The following is an 18,402-nucleotide window of genomic DNA, read 5'->3' as shown; positions in this document are numbered from 1 at the left end:
CGCGCTGCAGCCGCGCGGGGCGGGTGCAAGCATGCGTTTATTACGGCAGAGTTATTTGTACAAACGAGCACTGGTTTGCGTAGGGCTTTCAGGACCCGACATTCCACGCCTCGTCCGGCAGCGAGTGCAGCACCTCCTTGACCACCTCGTACGGCGCCGTGGTGAAGAGCGAGGCCGGGTACACCGCCGCGCCCCACACGGGGTGCACCAGGATCTTGCACATGCCCGCGCTCAGACAGCGGTAGCGCAGCAGCAGCTCCACGCCGTCCACCTCGCTGTACACCTTGTTGCTCGACAGCGTCAGCATCTAAAGAGCCACAGCAACAATAGCGACAAATAGTCACGTCAGTAACGGCGTCACGCCCAGCAGCAGGCAACTATTATAACTGCCTAACTAACAGCCTGGAGTTGCACGCACCGGCAGCCCCGAGCAGGGGTCGATGAAGTCGGCCCAGTACTTCCTGGCGATGAGCGCGTTGGCCACCTGCTGCGCGAAGGCCACGAAGGTCTCGAGCAGCCGGTCCTTCTCCTTGTCGGCGTCCACGCCGTACTGGCTCAGGTCCATGAGCGACTTCTGGCACGTGAGCACGGCCAGCACCGCCGCGTCGCCGCCCTTGGCCCGCTGGAACTGCGCCGGGAACACGTGCTTGAGCTCGCGCAGCATCAGCCGCGGGCACGCGTGCACCGACACCTGGAAGCCCTCGCGCAGCTCCGTCGGGCGCAGCAGCGGCTCCAGCCACCCGCGCACGGCGCGGCTCGGCGCTGGCGCAGCAGTCGTCGGCATCATAGTCTCCACCTCGAGCTCGCCCATTAGTAATAAAGTGGCGATATTTAATATTAATACCAGTTATGCGCCAATCGATTCCGACGATGGCGAGTCGAGGTTTTGGCCAATCGTTGATATGCGTACCCATGTACCCGATTCGTGGTACTATCAGAGCCGCCATCCAACGTCAGCCATATTCACTGGAGGCCGGCGATGGAGCAGCCGACGATGGACGCGCCGCGCCAGGAGCAGGAGGAGATCAAGGCGATCGTGCTGAACTACGGCAAGTGGAAGGAGTCCAAGGCGCTGAGCGAGCTGCTGCGCGCCAAGGGCGTGCCGTTCCTCAAGGTGCAGAAGTCGCGGCAGCTGTCCTTCGGCTTCGTGCACTTCCGCTCGGCCGAGGAGCGCGCGGCGGCGCTGCCGCAGCTGCAGGCCATCGACTGGAACGGCGAGCCGCTGGAGGTCAAGGACGCGCTGCCCAAGCGCAGCATGAAGCCCATGCGCGCGCGCGGCGGCAAGCGCGACCGCGACGAGCAGAGCAAGTCGGAGGGCGGCAAGCAGCAGCAGCAGGAAGAGGAGGAAGGGGAGGACGTGGCGCAGCGTGACGTGCGCGACGTGGTGACCCCGTGGGCCAACGTGCCGTACGAGGAGCAGCTGGAACGCAAGGAGGCGGAGATGAAGAAGGTGCTCGTCAAGATCGTGCGCCAGACGCGCAAGGAGTTCGGCAAGAAGGAGAAGCGCGTGGCGCAGGACCAGCGCAACGTGGCCAAGAAGAAGCGCAAGACGGAGAAGGAGCAGCAGGACGCCGAGCAGGTCAAGCCGGAGCAGCCCGCCGACGCCTACGTGGACGACGCCAAGCCGCAGTACGCCTTCAAGATCCCCAAGTGGCTCAACAGCCACGGCTCGCTCTATGTGGTGGCCAACAACGTGCTGTACGCGCGCGCGCACGAGGCCGAGGCCGGCACGGCGTGGTCGCGTGTGGCGGACGCTGCCGACGTGGTGGCCATCGTGTCGTTCGGCAGCGACCTGGTGGGCGTCAAGACGGACAACGTCATCTACTCGCTCAAGCCGGACTTAGCGTCTGCCGAAGGCTTCTCGTGGGAGAAGATTTGCAACGGACCGGAGGGATCGCAGATCACGTCCTTCGCCTCGCTGCGTGGCGTGCTCCTGTGCTGCACCAAGGAGGGCAAAATCTACAAGCAGGAGGGCACCGGCCGCTTCGCGTCGGGTGAGTGGAAGCTTCTGGGCGAAGTCCCTGGCGCTACTGTTATTGGACTGCACAACGGGTTCCTATACGCGATCAACCCGACGGCGGACAGCGCCACGCCGTGGTCCCGCGCTCACATGGATGGGGCTGCACTGGAATCACTGACGTTCGAGACCTTTGACGTTACGATGCCTCAGGCGCTCGGTATCACGTCGCACAACACGCTATTCATCCTGCTCACCCACGAGGCTCTTCAGTTCGTGCAGCAGGATGGCACAGTCAAGGCTACGGTGCCCCTGACAGCGGAAGTGGAGGGTGCGACTTTCACCGGATTCGCTAGTCACAATGGCCTGTGCTGTCCGATGGACTCGATTCGCGCCTCTCCTGTGACCGAAGGATACCGCAACAAGTGCGAGTTCAGCTTCGGCTACGACAAGGACGACAAGCCCTGCGTCGGATTCCGACTTGGTTTATTCCGTGAAGGCTCCGTGGTTGTCAGCAAACCTGATGAGTGTGTGAACGTGTCGAACGAGATGAAGGCGGTGTGTGCTGTTATGCAGAACATCGTGGAGACATCCGACATCCCTGTGTATAATGTCAACACGAAGTCGGGTGTGTGGCGCGTGTTGACCGTGCGTCAGAGTGTTAACACGGGTGAACTGATGGCTATGGTGCAAGTGAACCCGACTGGCAAGACGCCTGAGGAGCGAGCTGCTGTGAAGGACCTGGTGGTGAAGCGCCTGACCGACGAGAGCAACTCGTTCAAGATCACGTCCATTTACATGCAGGAGTACGAGGGCCTGTCGGCCCCGTCGGACAATGACCCGGTTGAGCACGTGTTCGGAAAGACGAAGCTTGAAGAGCATCTGCTAGGCATGCGATTCGACGTGTCTCCAAACGCGTTCTTCCAGGTCAACACGCGTGGAGCTGAGAAGCTGTACTCACTGGTGAAAGAGCACGCCAATGCGGATGAACACACTCTCCTGTACGATGTGTGCTGTGGCACTGGTACGATTGGAATCTGCGCATCGGAGGGCGTTGGCAAGGTTGTTGGCATTGAAATCTGTAAGCCTGCCACTGATGATGCCGAGGTGAACGCGGTGCTTAATGGCGTAAAGAATGTGAGCTTTGTCAACTCGAAGGCCGAAGATGTGATGAAGGACCTTCTTCGCAAGAAGCGCGAGGAGAGCGACAAGCACCTCAACCGTGTCGTGGCCATCGTGGACCCACCTCGCGCCGGTCTGCACCACCAAGTTCTCCGCGCACTCCGCGCTTGTCCGCCGGTGCAACGTATCGTGTACGTGTCTTGCAACCCGACCAACTCGCTGGTGCGAGATGCCGTGACACTCTGCGGTCCCAGCACCAAGTCCCTGCAGGGCCAGGCTTTCCAGCCCGTGCACGCCGTCCCCGTGGATATGTTCCCGCACACGCCGCACTGCGAGATGATCATTGTGTTTGATCGCGTCAAGGACGAATAGACGAAAGAGATTGACATTTCTAATAGCACTGCTCATTGTTGAGTTCTTGGAATCGGTATCGTTCTATTTCACTGCTCTACCTCGTCAAAGTCAGCCTCTACGAAGGGCGGAGCATCGTCCATCATACGTGACTTGAACGGCTTGATCGACCGCTTAGCGGGGGCAGTTCCTCCGGTAGTCGCCATCTCGACCGCTTTCTTTTTTGCTACGGCTGTGGTGCCCTTGACAGGCGTCTTGGGCTGTGCAGGCTTCTTGGTTGTCTTTACCTTTGCAGCCTTGTTCAAAGCTCGCAATGTCTGAAGGTCGGTCAGCCCAGGTGTAAATAGAGCGAGGATCTGCTCAAAAGCACACACCGCATTAGCTTTTGGCACGCAACGCATAACAAAACGGAACACGTGCATACCCGGTTGAACATTCGATTGCGCTCCTGGCGTTGGTTGAGCGGCTTGTAGTCCGCCTCCTTCATGTGCTTCTTATCTTCAGTCTTCAGCATTTGCCTGCACAACCGTGGCGGTTAGATCAGACAGCAATGCCAGGGTTCATCCACCAGTATCTTACCGATAGTCATTTTCTTTGGAAACCCACTCGTCCTGAAGCTCCAGCAAAGTGTGCAGCTTCGTACCCAGCTCTTTGTCCTTTGCGATATCTGCAAGGGCCAACCATACCGCCAGTTAGCCTTGCAAAAAAAAAAAAACACACGCGCGCACACATCGGCAGCAAGGATCGTCCACATACCAGCCTTGATCAGGTCTACTACAGGTTCCGCCGCTGCTCGAGTTCCATACGTAGCCACGTGCTGCATAAGCGTTTCAAGCGCGGCATCCAGCTTCTCTCTCTCATTCTTCGCCACATCCCGAGCTTCCAGCCGCAGCATATTCGACTGCAACCAGCAGCAGCAGCAGCAACACCAAGAAACACTCTCAATACCCAGCGCAACAGTCAAACACAGCGCTCGCCACCCACCAACCTTCAGGTACTGCTTCGTGTAGGGCAGGAAGGTCATCAGCGTGGCGAAGTACCCCGTGACGCGCCACTTGTTCGGGTGCGCCTCCACCACCAGCTTGTCCACCGCGCGCAGCGGCTCGTCCAGCGACCTCGGGAAGACCTTGGGGATCGGCGCCGCCTCCGCCACTGCAAAAACAAAAAAACAACAACAAGCAGCTCAGTCGTCTCTCCTCTCTGCTCGTCCCCCCTTCCCTCCTCTGTCACGCACACTCCTGCACGGCCGTGCGCAGCACCTCCAGGTTCTTCACCACCTCCTCCGTGGGCTGCCAGTCGCTGGCCGCGTCCGGCAGCTCGTCCAGGAACGAGCGCAGCGCGCCGTCCACCGCGCGCTTCTTGCCGCGCTTGGCTGTAGCTCGGTCGTCGTCGCTGTCGGCGTCCTCGCGCTCGAGCGTCTCGATCTCCTCGCCGGCGTTCACGAAGAAGCCCGCGTGCTTGGTCTTGACGCGCGTCTGGCCGCGCACGTCCTCGATGTTCTGCTGCAGCTCCGCGTCGTCGATGAACGAGTCCTCCGAGTCGTACAGGTCGTCGTCGTCGCGCCGCTCCAGGCCGCCGCCACCCGAGCCGCCGCCGCCCGCGTCGCTCAGCACGGCGCCGCCCCCGTAGCGCTTCTCCAGGTGCTCAATGATGTTGAAGCGCTGCGGCCGCGCGGAAGGCGCTGGAGCCGCCGCCGGCGACTTGGCGCTCGGGCTGCTGGGCGGCCCCGGCGACGCGCGCTGCTGGCCGCCGCCGCTCTGGATCACGAGCTGCTTGAAGTTGATCTCCGCGGGGCCGCTGCCGTCCAGCTGGATGTGGAACGTGCGCCGCGGCTTGGCCGCTGCCGGCGCTTCAGTCGCCATTATTGCCCGAGTTTGTTTGTTTGTATGGGGAAGCGATCAGTGACGCAATCCCCGCGTTAATGACATCATGCCGATTGATAGGTTTACATGAGACGAGGCGCAGGTCAAGTTGAAGTGAGGTGCAACATGTTAGACGGCGAAGCGAGGGCGCTTGGCTGTTGCTGTTACTGTTGTTGCTGCTGTTGATGCCGATGCAGTGGATGAGGCTTGGCGTGGATGCACGGGGAAGTGCGCCAGCAGTGCGGCGCGCAGGTTGAAAGTGGGGCGGGACAGGGAGAGGCGCCGCGCCGAGTACCGTGACGAGCAGAAGCCGATGGCCACACACAGGTAGGCGGTCTCCAGAGCCACCCACGGACTCAGGAAGAGGCTGGCTAGCTCGCGCCGCTTGAGGAACTGGAGGACGCTCAGCGATAGCGACAACTCGCCGCACTGGATCCCCTGCGTCTGCATGCAGTCGATGACCATGGCGAACGATACCTCGGCGATGGTGTCCAGCACGACGACCTGGCCGAGCAGCAGCAGGTAGGCGAGGCGGAAGGCGGCGTGTGTGTTGGTCATGAATCCGAGCAGGAATACGCACAGGTTGATCACGGGACGGATGAGCGAGAGAGAGTACGACGAGCCGGTGGACGACAGTCTTGTGATCCGCACGAGCAGCACCGCTTGTAACAGAATCCCGGCGACCGAGAGAAGTCGAACCATCCGGGTGTGAGCCTTGATCAGCGCCACTTCCGGCGTATCCGACGTCTTGCGATTCTCCGCGGCAGCGCCGACGAACTTCCGTCGTACTCGCATACTGATGACTATGAACGCCAGCACGAACACCACGGGGCTGCAACCCAGCACCACCGCGAGCAGATAGAGATTTTCCATGTACCAGTCCGTCATGTTGGGCAGCAAAGCGAAGAGAGATTGAGTGGTGAGACTTCGCAAAAAACCAAAATATAACGGGTGTCAGTACCGTGAAACGCATTGAAGTGTCACTCGGCATTCATCATTTTTCTCGCGGAACGAGCACTGCGGTAGCCTTCGAGTGTCTCCCATGCCCCATGATTTGTTGGCGATACCATCTTTCACCTGCAAGACCAGATGCTGCAGTGGTTTACTTCTTCTCCTCGAGTTAGTGAGCACCGCTGCTCTCTTCACGTTGTACGCTCTATCTTCGCTTCACCAGACTACACTGATCCTGAGTTGCGCGGTCGGGGTAGCGAGCATTCTCTGTGGAATTACTGTGAGTTCTCGATCCAACCGTTTTGTAGCTGCTACACGTGCTAACAACTGTGCTCTGTCAGGGAGTTTGCAGATCGACCCCGGCAGCTGTGGCCAGCTTCATGGTTGCAATTGGGACGTGTTTCGGATTTTTAGTCCTTGGAGGTTTGTGTGTCTTGTTCACTTCAGACATCGAACTCGAGGTCGCAGCATTTCTCGAGAAATCATTACTCTTGCGCGATATTGAGAACAGAGCGAAGGTCTGTCTTGCAACGCATTTGATCTTGTTTACGAGCGGAACTTCTTGTTGACTATCTGTGCTTGTTAGCTACTTACGGAGACGAAGATAATACTGGAAGTTGCAGCAGCAGTTCTTATTGTGAATGCTACGGCGCACCTGTGCTTTAGTTGGTATTTACGCCGAATATTAGGTGAGCGTCGTGCGGCAGTGGCGTTCCTACAGGTAACTAGTTCCAAGCAATTCGATTTGGCTGAACTTTTGAAAACTTACATTCCTCATGCACAGATTTTCAGCGTGATCATGTTCCCGCTCTCCCTTTTCTTCATTATCGGTGGTAATTACGTTGTCGACACTGGGACACTGGCCTCGGCACCATACGCAGGACTCGCAATTTTTGCCAGTGGGGTCCTGCTACTCGTAGTGGCACTGCTTGCCTTTGTGGGAGGCAACTTCGAGTATCGCCGCCTCCTTTCGATTTGCTACTTAATTTCAGCCCTTATCGGTGCGTGTTCAGTGGTGCTGTCAATTACCTGCTTCGCTGGACGCAGTTATGTAGAGGACAATATCCTCCAGAACTGGGAAAGTATCCGCATCCTACTGCCGCCAACATCACAGGTGGCTTACGACCGCGATCGATTTGCAGCGGTGATGCGGGCCAATTTGAACGCGGTTGCGTACGTTGGGCTGGTATCGGGGCTATTCATTCTTTCAGAAGCGGGTATGAGTTTATCACTGATGCGCCATGCGGCTACATGGAAACATCGGCTTGCCCGAGCAAAACGTAGCATCAAGGATCTCCAGGAAACGGCTGTCAGTCTCGATCCGATCGATGTGAATGCCAACATTTCTCAAGCAGACTCACCGCTTTCGTTCTTCCAGCAGGTTGGTTGTATGTGTCAGCTAGCAAATACACATATGTATGCACTCACCACACTGACAATACCTTGCTGCAGTGGATTAATCTATTCGAGAAATCAACAAGACGGCAGCGAATTATGATGCGAATTGTCGTTGTGCTCGTTATGCTGGCTGTGACCTTTATTTTAGCCGTCATGTGCGCGAATGTGGTTTTCGTCGCCAAGTGCAGCAACATCGGTGGTCGTATTGCCTCCGCTAGTTTTACGCTTGTGAACTCGAGCACAGCAGCTATGGTTGATACTATCCAGTTGGTAAATTCGTTTTCGCGTGGGGAAATCATCGTCTCAACTGCCGACTCTACAACAGGCACCATGGACATTGGCTTTTACGGATCAGAGGTAAGATTCGTCAAAGCCATTTGAAACCTATCTCATTGACTCAAGCACGCGCGACGGCAGGGTGGAACTATCGCGGCGACACGTATGTACAAGAAGGAGATGAAGAACAACACATTCAGGATCGATGCTTGGCCCTTAGGAACGACTCAATTCCTGTGGATTGACGGATCATGCCAGGTTTGTAGCACCTGTTAGGCTATTTGTTTTTGCGGTCGGTACATTTACACAATCGCTACGATGCAGCGATCCATAATGGAAGTCGAGTTACCACAAGACCAACTTCGGAGTCTGGTCATCAATAGCAACACGTCCGTCATACTGAATGGCTCGGATACCATGACGTTCGAGGGGGTTAGCGTCACGACGATGCAGTCAAGCATTCTGTGTTCAGATGTCGAGATTCAGGGAGACGAGTTTCTACTTCAAACAACTTCAGGCGATATTACCGTCGACGGCCTGACGATCGATGCCAGTGATACACTTGTAGCTGAATCACCAGCTAAAGTGTACTCGGCTCTAGGAATCGTTAGCTTGACGGATGTCACGCTCTCACAATGTGACCTTCAAGTCGAAACCGGGGCGAGTAGCCTCGTGTTATCCGGCATTCATGGGTAATGACCGTATCCCCGTTCTATCAAAACTAAGCTAACTTGGTGATTACTGTCTACAGCTCTGTAAATACGGGTAGAAGTCACATCCAAGCTAAAAGCTCTTCGGCTTTAATTTCAGTAGACGACGTCCAAGCAAATTGGATCACCTTGAGAAGCAAGACGGGGGATATCTCAGGCACGGGGGTGACAGTGGAGGTAAGGTTTTCTCTTCTCTAGCACGTTGTTCATGGATGACCAATTGTTCTGCTGGATTTGCCTATTCAAGAGCAACTCCGCATTCATGGGAAGGTTGGAGGCCACAACCGTATCGGGAGACGTCGAGATTGACGAAATTACGGCTAGTGGCACCATTCATGTCGAGTCTGCTTCAGGAAAAATCTCTATCCAGTTGAATGTAAGGATGACAAAGCGGGTCATGTTCTAGTCTATGGGCTGATAGATGCGTTATGCTGTACAGACACAAACATTTGCTGGGATGTATTACATGAGGTCCGAATACGGAACCATGTCTATCCGCCAAACCAACTATTCGAGCGATGTCGTAATTGAGTCAGCGGTGAGAACTTAATTGACATCTCAGGAACTCCCAACCTTAGAACTAAATATTCTCCTTGCACGCACAGGATTCAGTTGATGGTCTCGAAAAGCACGGTAGCATCAATTGTGACCCAGTCACCAACAATTGCTTAGCCTTCGGGAACATCTACTTGCGCTCCAGCTTAGGAGACGTCGAGCTAGTGCTCGGCTGCGATACGTACAGCTGCAGTTAGTCGGCATCCTTTCAAGATTCGTAGTGCAGCTCCTTTAATTTGGCACGCTTTATCAAGTACACTCTAGCTACTGCTGCGCTGTTTCTCCGTAGTAAAACTCGTGAAACAGGTCCATCAGCGGGGGTTTCACGTAGTGGAAACTAATCGTGTCGGGTGCGCAGCAGTTCTTCCCGTTCTGCCACCCGATGCCATTGTGGTCCGAGAACCAGTTGTTCTCCTGGTAGATGGACGTGAAGAGTTTGTGATCGTACGCGTTTTCGTCATGAGGCCTCGTGTACAGATCGTTGGGGTCGTACTGGTGGAACCTCTCTCGCTTCTGCTCGTCTCTCGTGTCGAGCGGCACGACCCCGTAGTGCCGCATGCAGAAGGAGATGGCCCAGTCGTCCGGCACCACCTCATTGGGCAGGCAGAAGGGTTCATCGAACGCCGCCTCGAGCTTCTTCAGGTAGGCCCAATTCATGGCGTACCCGCCTCCCCCAGGGGTGTAAATGAGTCCCCCGTCCTTCCTCGTCTCGTCACGCACCTTGAGCATGGCGGCCACGTGGTCGGGGTTGTGGTCTTCAAAGGGTTCAAAGAGGCGCTGCATCTCCCACCACTGCAGCGTCATGCGGTGGCCCAGCAGAGTGGGCTCGTCCTTGGGGATGGCGCGGATCTCGGGCGAGTTGAGGTAGTTCTTGAGGTTCTCCATGAGGAGGAAGGTGTCGTCGTCGCACTTGAAGACCCAGTCGAAGTGCTGCTCGTCGTACTCGCGCACGAGCAGCCGCACGATCTCGCGGTGCTTCTGCCACAGCGTCTCGTGCAGCGGCGGCGCCACCACGTGCACCGTGGGCACGCTCAGGTCCTCCCGGTCGCTCATGAACACGAGCTTGTCGCACTTGCGCCCCCACGTGCGCTGGATGGCGCGCAGCCGCGTCGCGTGGTTGCCGTGGTACGTGTTCACCCAGCACAGCACGCGCGTCCTGGCGGCCGGCGCGCCCAGCGGCGCCACGCTCACCAGCTCCATGGCCGGCACGTTGGCGCCCAGCTGCTGCAGCAGCTCCGGGCGGTGGCCGGCGCACGCGGGCGAGGCGGCGAGCGCCAACACCGCCAGCAGCCGCAGCAGCGTCGGCGCCATCGGAGCTCTTCGTGGCATTGTCTAGACTCGTTAGAAAATAATTGTGAGATGTGAATTTTTAATTCACGCGTTTCAAAATAATCAACTAATTGTGAGATAATTCGCGTCGCAATTAGTATTTTGATTACCTTGGGGCAGTTTGGAAAGGGAATGAATGTATTTCGACCAATTGATATTGTAAACTGAGCAAATTGATAAATCTCCGATCGTCCGAAAATAAGCTCGAAGCCGCTTTGGCTTGGGTTTTGGGACTCGATAGTCTCCGAGACTTAAATTTCTGAAAATCAGAAATCTGTACTTAGGCCGGGAGAAACTCTGCCTGCAAGAACGTATACCCAGTCTTCCAAACAGGCGGACACAAGAACGCGCCATAGATCCTTCAGCATCCTGGAGAAACTGTTTTGCATACTCCCGCCCATATACAAGTTTGTGCGTAGTGAGATACGTTTCTGGGTATGCATTTTCCGCCAGCACTTGTGAACTTCGATGTCGACGGTGATGCTATCTGGGGAGCGCGCACTGGTGGAGAGGTCAACGTTAACGGCTTCTGTCTCGGCCACCGATACGATGGAGACGTCGGGATTGAGAGTGGAAGATAGCTGTGGCGACTGCGAGCTGGTGGGAGTAATTGGCACGACTGCTATACGCGACGATGTATCTCGCCCGGGGTCTGAGATCGACGGAGGTGATGAACTTTCCAAGCCCGAAGATGAAGATGTGGAGGAGGCTGCCTCGATGATGCCGGCATCCTGACTTGAACTGCTATCAAAGGTAGAATTTCGTGGGTTTATTGCTAGCGCGTCGGGTGTGGTGTCTCCCCCGTCGACGATGGCCTGTCAGTGTTAGAAGAACCCGCTGATTCCCGAAGGTAACGCCCCGAGACGGTGTGTCCTCTAATAAGAGCAGCACAATAACTGCGAAGTTTGAAAAGAGGATGGTATTTTCCAGAATTAATGCATTGAAAAGTTTTCGTCGTCGGTACTCCTGAATGGGTAGTATTGCATGAAGACGCCCTATTGCTGGACGCCGGCGCGGACGGTGGCCGCGCCGCTGCTCGTGTCGATGGTGAACTCGCCGCACAGCGGGTTCGTGACGTTCTCGTACACGTTGCACCACGTGTCTGGCTTGATGGCCACGACGTACTTGCTGTCCTCGACGATGCGCTTGAGTCCGTGGCCGATCTGCGGCTGGTACACGCCCCAGTCCTCCGCCGACAGCGAGAACGACACGTCCGCCGACTCGCCCGCCTTCAGCTCGATCTTCTTGAACTTCTTGAGCATCTTCACCTCCGGCACCGAGATCTTGCGGAACGGCTGGATCAGGAACAGCATCACCGTCTCCTTACCGACGCGCGAGCCGACGTTCGTGACCGTCACGGTAGCCGTCAGTGTGTCGTCCGCGTTCGCGATCGTCGTCTTGTCCAGCGTGACGGACGAGTAGTTGAACTTCGTGTAGCTGAGGCCGGCGCCGAAGTCCCATTGCATCCAGCAGTTGTCCCACATGCAGCGCGTCGTCACGCGGTGGTTGTACGGGATGGCGGTGTTGGCCGCGTCCTTCGGGTACGAGATCGGCAGCTTGCCGCTCGGGTTCACGTCGCCGTACAGGATCTCCGCCATGGCCTGGCCGCCGAGCTCGCACGGCAGCATGCCGTCAATAATGGCGACGGCGTGGTCGGGGATCGAGCCAAGCAGGCGCGGGCGACCTTCAAAGAGCACCACGATGACCTTAGTCCCCGTCGCAGCCAGCTTCTCGATGTATTTCACTTGGCCTTCAGGTAGGGCTGGGTTGCCGATGTCTCCAGCCTTCTCAGTGTACGATGTCTCGCCGATAGCTACGACGGTGTACTCGTGCTGACTGGCGAGCTTGGCAGCCTTGGCCATGTCGGCATCCGAGACCGACCCGTTGGCCAGCAGACCGTTGAAGTAGCTGAACGAGTCATTGCCGACCAGGTTCTCAAGGCCCTTGCGAAGTGAAATACCGTGGTTGAACATATCGTTGCCAGAGTAGCCCTGCCAAATGAACGTCCATCCACCGCACTGGTTGCCCACGTTGTCAGCTGAGTGGCCCGTGAGAAAGACCGAGGCACTCTTCGGCAGAGGCAGAACGTCGTCATCATTTTTCAGGAGCACAATAGATTCTCGCGCCATTTCCAACGCAGTCTTCTTGTCCTTGTCGCTACCGACCATTGACACGTACTGCTCACCTGGCAACGGGTTCTCGTACAGACCAAGCTGGAGCTTCAGCTTGATGATGCGTTTGGCCGACTCGCGCAGACGAGCTTCCTGGTCTGGGTTCTTCTTCAACATGTTGAGACCGTACTTGATGAAGTCCGTATCCGTCGCCACCATACTCATGTCAATTGATGTTTGCATCAAGGACACGCTGACAGCTTCCTCGCGTGAACTCGAGACGCGGTGAAAGTCGTAGAGGTTGTTGATCTCGTTCCAGTCTGAAAGCAGCACGCCGTTGAATTCCAGATCTGTTCGAAGGAGGTCCTTCAAGATGCGGGAACTGCCGATCACCGGGTCACCATTCAGAGAGATGTAGTTCTCCATTGTGGACAGAGCACCCGCATCCATTGCCGCCTTGAAGGGGGGAAGGAAGTAGTTCATCAAATCGAAATCGGCCATAATGACGCCCTCCCGATCATGCCCCGTGGGCAGCTTCGAATAGCCGATGAAATGCTTGATGCAAGCGGCCGTTTGGTTGTAGCTTTGAAGTCCGCGGACTAGGGCAGCGCCCATGACCGAAGCAAGGTACGGGTCCTCGCCAAACGTCTCGTAGGTGCGTGCCCACAGTGTGTTTTGAGAGATGTCGAGGATAGGACCAAATATCCAAGGGATTCCACCAGCTTCGGTGTCGCGCGCAGTGATGGCGCCCACCTCGTGAACCAGATCGGGGTTGAAGCTTGCAGCGCTGTTGATCTGCTGGGGGAACAGCACAGATCCGTCGATGTAGTTGGCTCCGTGGACCGAGTCGATTCCGTATATGATGGGGTGGCCTCCATTCTCCTCCATGGAGATTTTCTGGATGCGCCCGATGAGAGACCGAAACTCGGAGGCATTGTAGCCGTAAGTTCCGTTGATAGGTCCGTCCCAGTAGGTGTTGAGGTACGACCCGACATTCTGCTGGGCAAACATGCGCACCGCGGTTTCATTCAGCTCGCGAGTGGTGCCGTTCATTACGGTGGCGAGGGTGAGCTGCGTCATCTGTCCCAACAGCTGAGCTGGGGAAAAGCCGTCGACGATCGCTTGGGCTTGAGCATCGTAGCTGTCGCCGGCTCTTACAGACGATGCAAGTACTGCCGCCGAGCAGACTGCAGCAAACCAAGACTGGAGCATGGCACCGAGTCGATTCTGTTGCCTTGCTTTCTTGGAGACTGTTGAGGCTGGTACTTTGCCGGGTAGCCGGTAAAATGAAGAGTGAACGGCTAGGAACACAAGGTGTCTGTACATGTCCCGGGCTCCTACAGTAAACTAGTATAGAAGATCACAACGTGACTATCAGGTTGGAAAGGCCGCTGTGCTGCGTTAATTTATCATCTTACTGTTTGCATTGACCTTCTGTGTCTAGTATTCGAACACAATACTCGCCATCCAACACGGAGTGCGTGTTTTCCCATGATCCTTCTTTCGGGATGGGGTCGCTAGCTTCGTCGAGATCTGTTGCTCCGGATTGATGGCAAGCACTATACATGTAATAGCCACCAACTACCAACGACGCGACTGACCGATGCCAGGTTTTGGAAGTGGATGCAGTGCTCCCACAAAGTTTGATAGAGAAGAAGAAAAAGAAAATAAACACTGTGCGAATGTCCACTCGGAGATTGCAATGTGAAAGTACTGTAGTGTAGTAATGTAATATGTGATTACTTTACGATGTAACATACACCGTGGCGCTTCCAAGAGTCCCTCAAGCCAACGATGGCCGATGATGTACATCCCGAGTACAGTATAACACCCGTAATGTGGTGTTGTACATGTATAGTACATGTACAGTAGCTGTCACATGGGCCTGAGCACAGTACAAAAAAGAGGACTAGGACAGCCGAGCCACAGTGTTGTGACGAAGGATGCTACTATTGGGGGCGGAATTCTTGGCGGGGGAGCATTCTGAAACTAAACGAATTAATGATTTCCAACAAACTCGAGAACGTATAAAAATTGCTGAATGACTTATTTCGTCCCTCTCCTCTGCGCAGTTCGAAGTGATTTTCAAAGACTGCCTATTTACAATATATATTGTGTGAGATGTAGTCTCGCCAGTGTCGAAGCTCGACACCGGCAAGAGCTACAGATCCTAAGATGGCTCCTCAGCGTGTGGTTGCCACACGCGGCTATCGAGCTGTAGTCAGCTCTGTCGCGCAACGAGCAGAAGTGTTAGAGTTTCAGTATGCAGAAGGCAATCAATGGCAGTGAGCACGAGGGCTCTGCTTCCCGCAAGGACACGAAGGACACAGTGTAGTTAGGTTTACAGTAGTATAGTAATGTTGATCTGAGTATTGTGCCAATACACGGACTGCTGGTGAGCGGTGGTTCCGGCACGGGGTTCTCACTCACTCGAGAACTTGACGCTAGCGGCTCAAGTGAGAATCTCAGCGAGCCGGTCCACCGCTGTGCCTGTCGTGGCGTTCTGCCTCGGCACTCACGTGCTTACTTCCCTAGCCTACTTAACTACCATGACTGTGACTCTACGGAGTAGCAGCATGGCGCATAATGCGCATCATATTGCATACAATATACATACATAAGAGGCTGTTGACTGTGCCCAACATCCTGAGCCGAAGCACTCGGAGATGCAATACCCTCCATGGAGTTTTAATATACGGAAGTTCTAGGTATGGTGGCCACGATGACTGGGTCGGAGGAAAGTACTAAAGAACGAGCAGAGCCCCTTAGATGCCCCAAGACTGCCTTAGCCAAAGTTTATATACCATAGTACTTTATCTGGAGTTTTCAGGCATGCAAAGTTCGCCGTTATTTAATGAACACCCATGTTATTGTTGCTCGCGATCATCGATCCAGAGGACCACTAGATTACTCCTGAGCGAGATTACTCCTGTCACGAATCCACGATTGAGGTGGGGTTTGCAAATCCAGGATTCCAAGATTACCCGCGCGTTTGGTTCGATTGCATCTTCACTATCTTTAGCTGTGCGGGGCTTCCTGGCGCCGGACTTGTCCAGCGAAACGACTAACTGCAGGCGAGTGAGTCACTTTTGCTACACAGGTTGCTGCGACTATGGGTCGCAATGGGGTCAAGGTGATCATCCGCACGCGGCCGACGGCGAGCTTCGCCACGCACCAGCTGCAAATCGACCCGGACGACAGCACCATCACGGTCTACAGCGGCGCGGCGGCATTGGCGGCAGCTTCGGGCGGCACGTCGCCGCCCAAAACGGACGGCGGGCCGTCCAACCGCAAGGACTGCTGGCAGTTCAAGTTCCACCAGGTGCTGCACAACGCCGGCCAGGACCGCGTGTACGAGGCCATCGCACGCGACATCGTGCACGGCGCGGTGGTGGACGGGGTCAATGGCACCATCCTGGCCTACGGGCAGACCGGCGCGGGCAAGAGCTTCACCATGATCGGCGACACCCGCAACTACCAGCACCGCGGCATCGCCCCGCGTGCCATCGCCCAGCTGTACGAGGAGGTCGAGAGCCGTATCGAGCTGCAGTACACCATCCGCGTGTCGTACATGGAAATCTACAACGACCGCATCTACGACTTGCTGGAAGGACAGCAAGGGGGTGACCGTGGCGGTGGCGGCGGCAACGGGGAGCTGGTTGTCGTGGAGGACGCCCGCGGAACGTACGTCCGCGGACTCACGCAGGTCGAGGTGCGCAGTGAACAGGAAGCGCTGGACCAGCTCTTCAACGGCGAACTGCAACGGACGGTGGCGGAGCACCAGTTGAATAAGCGCTCGAACCGCTCGCACTGTGTGCTGACATTCCACATCGCGCAGAAATCGCGCGCGGGCGGCACGGAGCGCGTCACGCTGAGCAAGTTGCATCTCGTGGATCTAGCAGGAAGCGAGCGACTCAAGAAGACGTTTGACGGTGAACAGACGAATGGCAGCCCCACGAAGACGTCGTCCTCTTCGAAAGCGGGGTCGGCGTTGTCCACGATCAAGAAGGAATCCATGTACATCAACCAGAGTTTGAGCTTTCTGGAGCAGTGTATCGTGGCGTTGGGTTCCAAGGAGCAGCGACACATTCCGTATCGCCAGACCAAGCTCACGAACGTGCTGAAAGACTCACTGGGAGGCAACTCGAACACTCTCATGTTTGCTTGTATTTGGGGCGAGGGGAGACACCTGGAGGAAACCATTTCGACTCTAAAGCTGGCGCAACGGATGATGCGAGTGCAGAACGAGGTGGCCACCATCGTGGAAACAGACCCGGCCCTATTGCTGCGCAAGTACGAGCGCCAGATCCGCGAATTAAAGCACGAATTGGTCATGCACGACGCATTGGTTGAGCGTACAGCCGTGGTCTACGACGAACATACGCCTGAGCAAAAGCACCGGCTACTGCAAATGATACGCCGATATGTCGACGCGCCCACCCAGGAGATGGAAGACGAGGCTCTGCGACTTACAAGCGTGAACGAAATTCGTGAGCTCTTCCGACAGTTCAAGCTGCTGTTCAAAAGCTCTGGGCTGGACTCGATGGGTGGCGCTTCGTCCGGAATGAACGGGTCTGGTGCCCACGGCGGGGCAGGAAACTCAAACACTTCGACAAGATCAGGTTCGGCTGGATCGGCAGCATCACGGACACAAACTTCTGCGGGGTCACGCGATGATCTTCGGGCGCATGCAACTCACGGCCCCAACGGCGAGGAACTGGTCGGTGAGGAAGAACCTGGTGCGGTTGGGTTCCCTCTTGGTCTCGTACCTGGTGCAGCGAGGCCGTCAACCATGGACACAAGTAAAAACAAAAATTATCGTGGAGCTGGGGGAGCTACAGATGGATCCAGTGGAACTAGTCCGACTGGCAATGGGCAACAAAGTCCAGCTGCATCGCGGTCACCCAGTGGAACCGAACTTCCAGGCGTCCCTGACAACAATGAGGACGATCGTGGAGACGACGAAGGAGGCCTCTACAGCACTAGCAAAGGTGGGGGTAGGAATGGAGATGGTGCTGGACTATCACAAGATGCCGAGACGCGCGCCAAGAACGATGCTTTCCAGTTTTATCGGTCTGCTGGACCAGGACGGAAGCTGCATCAAAATCTTCAGGACGAGAAGGACAAATTATTTGACGCCAAGCAGCGCGTCAAACAGGTCACGCGGCGCGTGAATGCTGCAAAGGCTCAGATCGATGCCGTTCGAGCTCAGTTAGAGGACAAGCGGAACCAGAGGGGGACACAAGACGGAGCTGCAGGTAATCGCAAGATCGGAGCTAAGCAGGTACCACAAGAGCGTGACGAGGTCGTGGACGAAGAAGAATTCATCCTGATGACAGCTGAGCGTGAGGCCAAGCGGGACTACCGATCACTTTTCGGCGACCTCAAAGACGCCAAGTCCGAGCTCGAATTTTCTCTTCGCAGTGTAGAGCTTCTACGCCGTCGCCTTGTACGCGAATTTGAAGACTGGTACGATGAAGAGGGGCATGCTCACGCACTTTCTAAAACTTCAAATGGTGGCGGTTTTGACGCCTACACGAGACCAGCGTTCAGCAAGGATGACAAGCTGGACGATGGCGAAAAGTTTGATCAGATGGAGGTAGATCGTGTCAGAGCCCAGGACCCTGACTCGTTGGCGTTCTTCCAAGCGCAGAAGAAGATGCGGCAGCAGCAGGCAGGAACAATTGTACCAGCATCACAGCGAAAAGCTAAGCGTTGAGGACCAAAAGTTTATACTGACTCGGAAGCATACAATAAGAAATCCCAGATAACTATCGCTT

At 56.0% G+C, this 18,402-nt stretch overlaps 8 protein-coding genes across 11 annotated transcripts; 3 read left to right on the top strand and 5 right to left on the bottom strand.

The window, feature by feature from the left end:
• Positions 1–88: 88 nt before the first annotated feature.
• IUM83_06415 (mitochondrial protein) lies at positions 89–811 on the bottom strand (the record flags this gene model as incomplete). The annotated part of the gene is made up of 2 exons (XM_067930622.1): positions 89–307; positions 419–811. 2 exons carry the CDS (start codon positions 809–811, stop codon positions 89–91), a joined length of 612 nt encoding a protein of 203 aa, XP_067800508.1.
• A 168-nt stretch (positions 812–979) lies between these two features.
• IUM83_06414 (23S rRNA (uracil-5-)-methyltransferase RumA) lies at positions 980–3,451 on the top strand (the record flags this gene model as incomplete). 2 transcript variants are annotated; one of them, XM_067930621.1, is made up of 1 exon in its annotated part: positions 980–3,451. In XM_067930621.1, one exon carries the CDS (start codon positions 980–982, stop codon positions 3,449–3,451), a length of 2,472 nt encoding a protein of 823 aa, XP_067800561.1. The 2 variants fall into 2 exon arrangements, with proteins under 2 accessions (XP_067800561.1, XP_067800562.1); XM_067930620.1 differs by having other exon boundaries at positions 2,507–3,451.
• A 68-nt stretch (positions 3,452–3,519) lies between these two features.
• Positions 3,520–5,292, bottom strand: IUM83_06413 (uncharacterized protein; the record flags this gene model as incomplete). Its single annotated transcript, XM_067930619.1, has 6 exons — positions 3,520–3,786; positions 3,855–3,948; positions 4,010–4,097; positions 4,187–4,331; positions 4,419–4,582; positions 4,665–5,292. The coding sequence occupies 6 exons, from the start codon at positions 5,290–5,292 to the stop codon at positions 3,520–3,522; spliced, it is 1,386 nt and encodes a 461-aa protein (XP_067800505.1).
• A 129-nt stretch (positions 5,293–5,421) lies between these two features.
• On the bottom strand, positions 5,422–6,180 carry IUM83_06412 (uncharacterized protein; the record flags this gene model as incomplete). The annotated part of the gene is made up of 1 exon (XM_067930618.1): positions 5,422–6,180. The coding sequence occupies one exon, from the start codon at positions 6,178–6,180 to the stop codon at positions 5,422–5,424; it is 759 nt and encodes a 252-aa protein (XP_067800560.1).
• A 201-nt stretch (positions 6,181–6,381) lies between these two features.
• Positions 6,382–9,379, top strand: IUM83_06411 (uncharacterized protein; the record flags this gene model as incomplete). The annotated part of the gene is made up of 10 exons (XM_067930617.1): positions 6,382–6,523; positions 6,585–6,666; positions 7,291–7,624; positions 7,696–7,998; positions 8,059–8,175; positions 8,242–8,609; positions 8,669–8,804; positions 8,875–9,003; positions 9,067–9,165; positions 9,233–9,379. 10 exons carry the CDS (start codon positions 6,382–6,384, stop codon positions 9,377–9,379), a joined length of 1,857 nt encoding a protein of 618 aa, XP_067800521.1.
• Positions 9,380–9,446: 67 nt separating this feature from the next.
• On the bottom strand, positions 9,447–10,493 carry IUM83_06410 (Glycoprotein-N-acetylgalactosamine 3-beta-galactosyltransferase; the record flags this gene model as incomplete). Its single annotated transcript, XM_067930616.1, has 1 exon — positions 9,447–10,493. The coding sequence occupies one exon, from the start codon at positions 10,491–10,493 to the stop codon at positions 9,447–9,449; it is 1,047 nt and encodes a 348-aa protein (XP_067800525.1).
• Positions 10,494–11,506: 1,013 nt separating this feature from the next.
• Positions 11,507–13,702, bottom strand: IUM83_06409 (Lysosomal beta glucosidase; the record flags this gene model as incomplete). Of its 2 annotated transcripts, none has more annotated exons than XM_067930614.1 (1): positions 11,507–13,702. In XM_067930614.1, one exon carries the CDS (start codon positions 13,700–13,702, stop codon positions 11,507–11,509), a length of 2,196 nt encoding a protein of 731 aa, XP_067800336.1. The 2 variants fall into 2 exon arrangements, with proteins under 2 accessions (XP_067800336.1, XP_067800337.1); XM_067930615.1 differs by having other exon boundaries at positions 11,507–11,824.
• Positions 13,703–15,734: 2,032 nt separating this feature from the next.
• Positions 15,735–18,341, top strand: IUM83_06408 (Kinesin-like protein; the record flags this gene model as incomplete). 2 transcript variants are annotated; one of them, XM_067930613.1, is made up of 2 exons in its annotated part: positions 15,735–16,306; positions 16,461–16,497. In XM_067930613.1, 2 exons carry the CDS (start codon positions 15,735–15,737, stop codon positions 16,495–16,497), a joined length of 609 nt encoding a protein of 202 aa, XP_067800363.1. The 2 variants fall into 2 exon arrangements, with proteins under 2 accessions (XP_067800363.1, XP_067800364.1); XM_067930612.1 differs by having other exon boundaries at positions 15,735–18,341.
• Positions 18,342–18,402: the final 61 nt, after the last annotated feature.

Source organism: Phytophthora cinnamomi (genome assembly GCF_018691715.1).
Source record: "Phytophthora cinnamomi strain GKB4 chromosome Unknown Contig1, whole genome shotgun sequence".
In the NCBI taxonomy this organism is placed as follows: domain Eukaryota; phylum Oomycota; class Peronosporomycetes; order Peronosporales; family Peronosporaceae; genus Phytophthora; species Phytophthora cinnamomi.
This window is presented reverse-complemented; position numbering and strand designations above follow the sequence as displayed.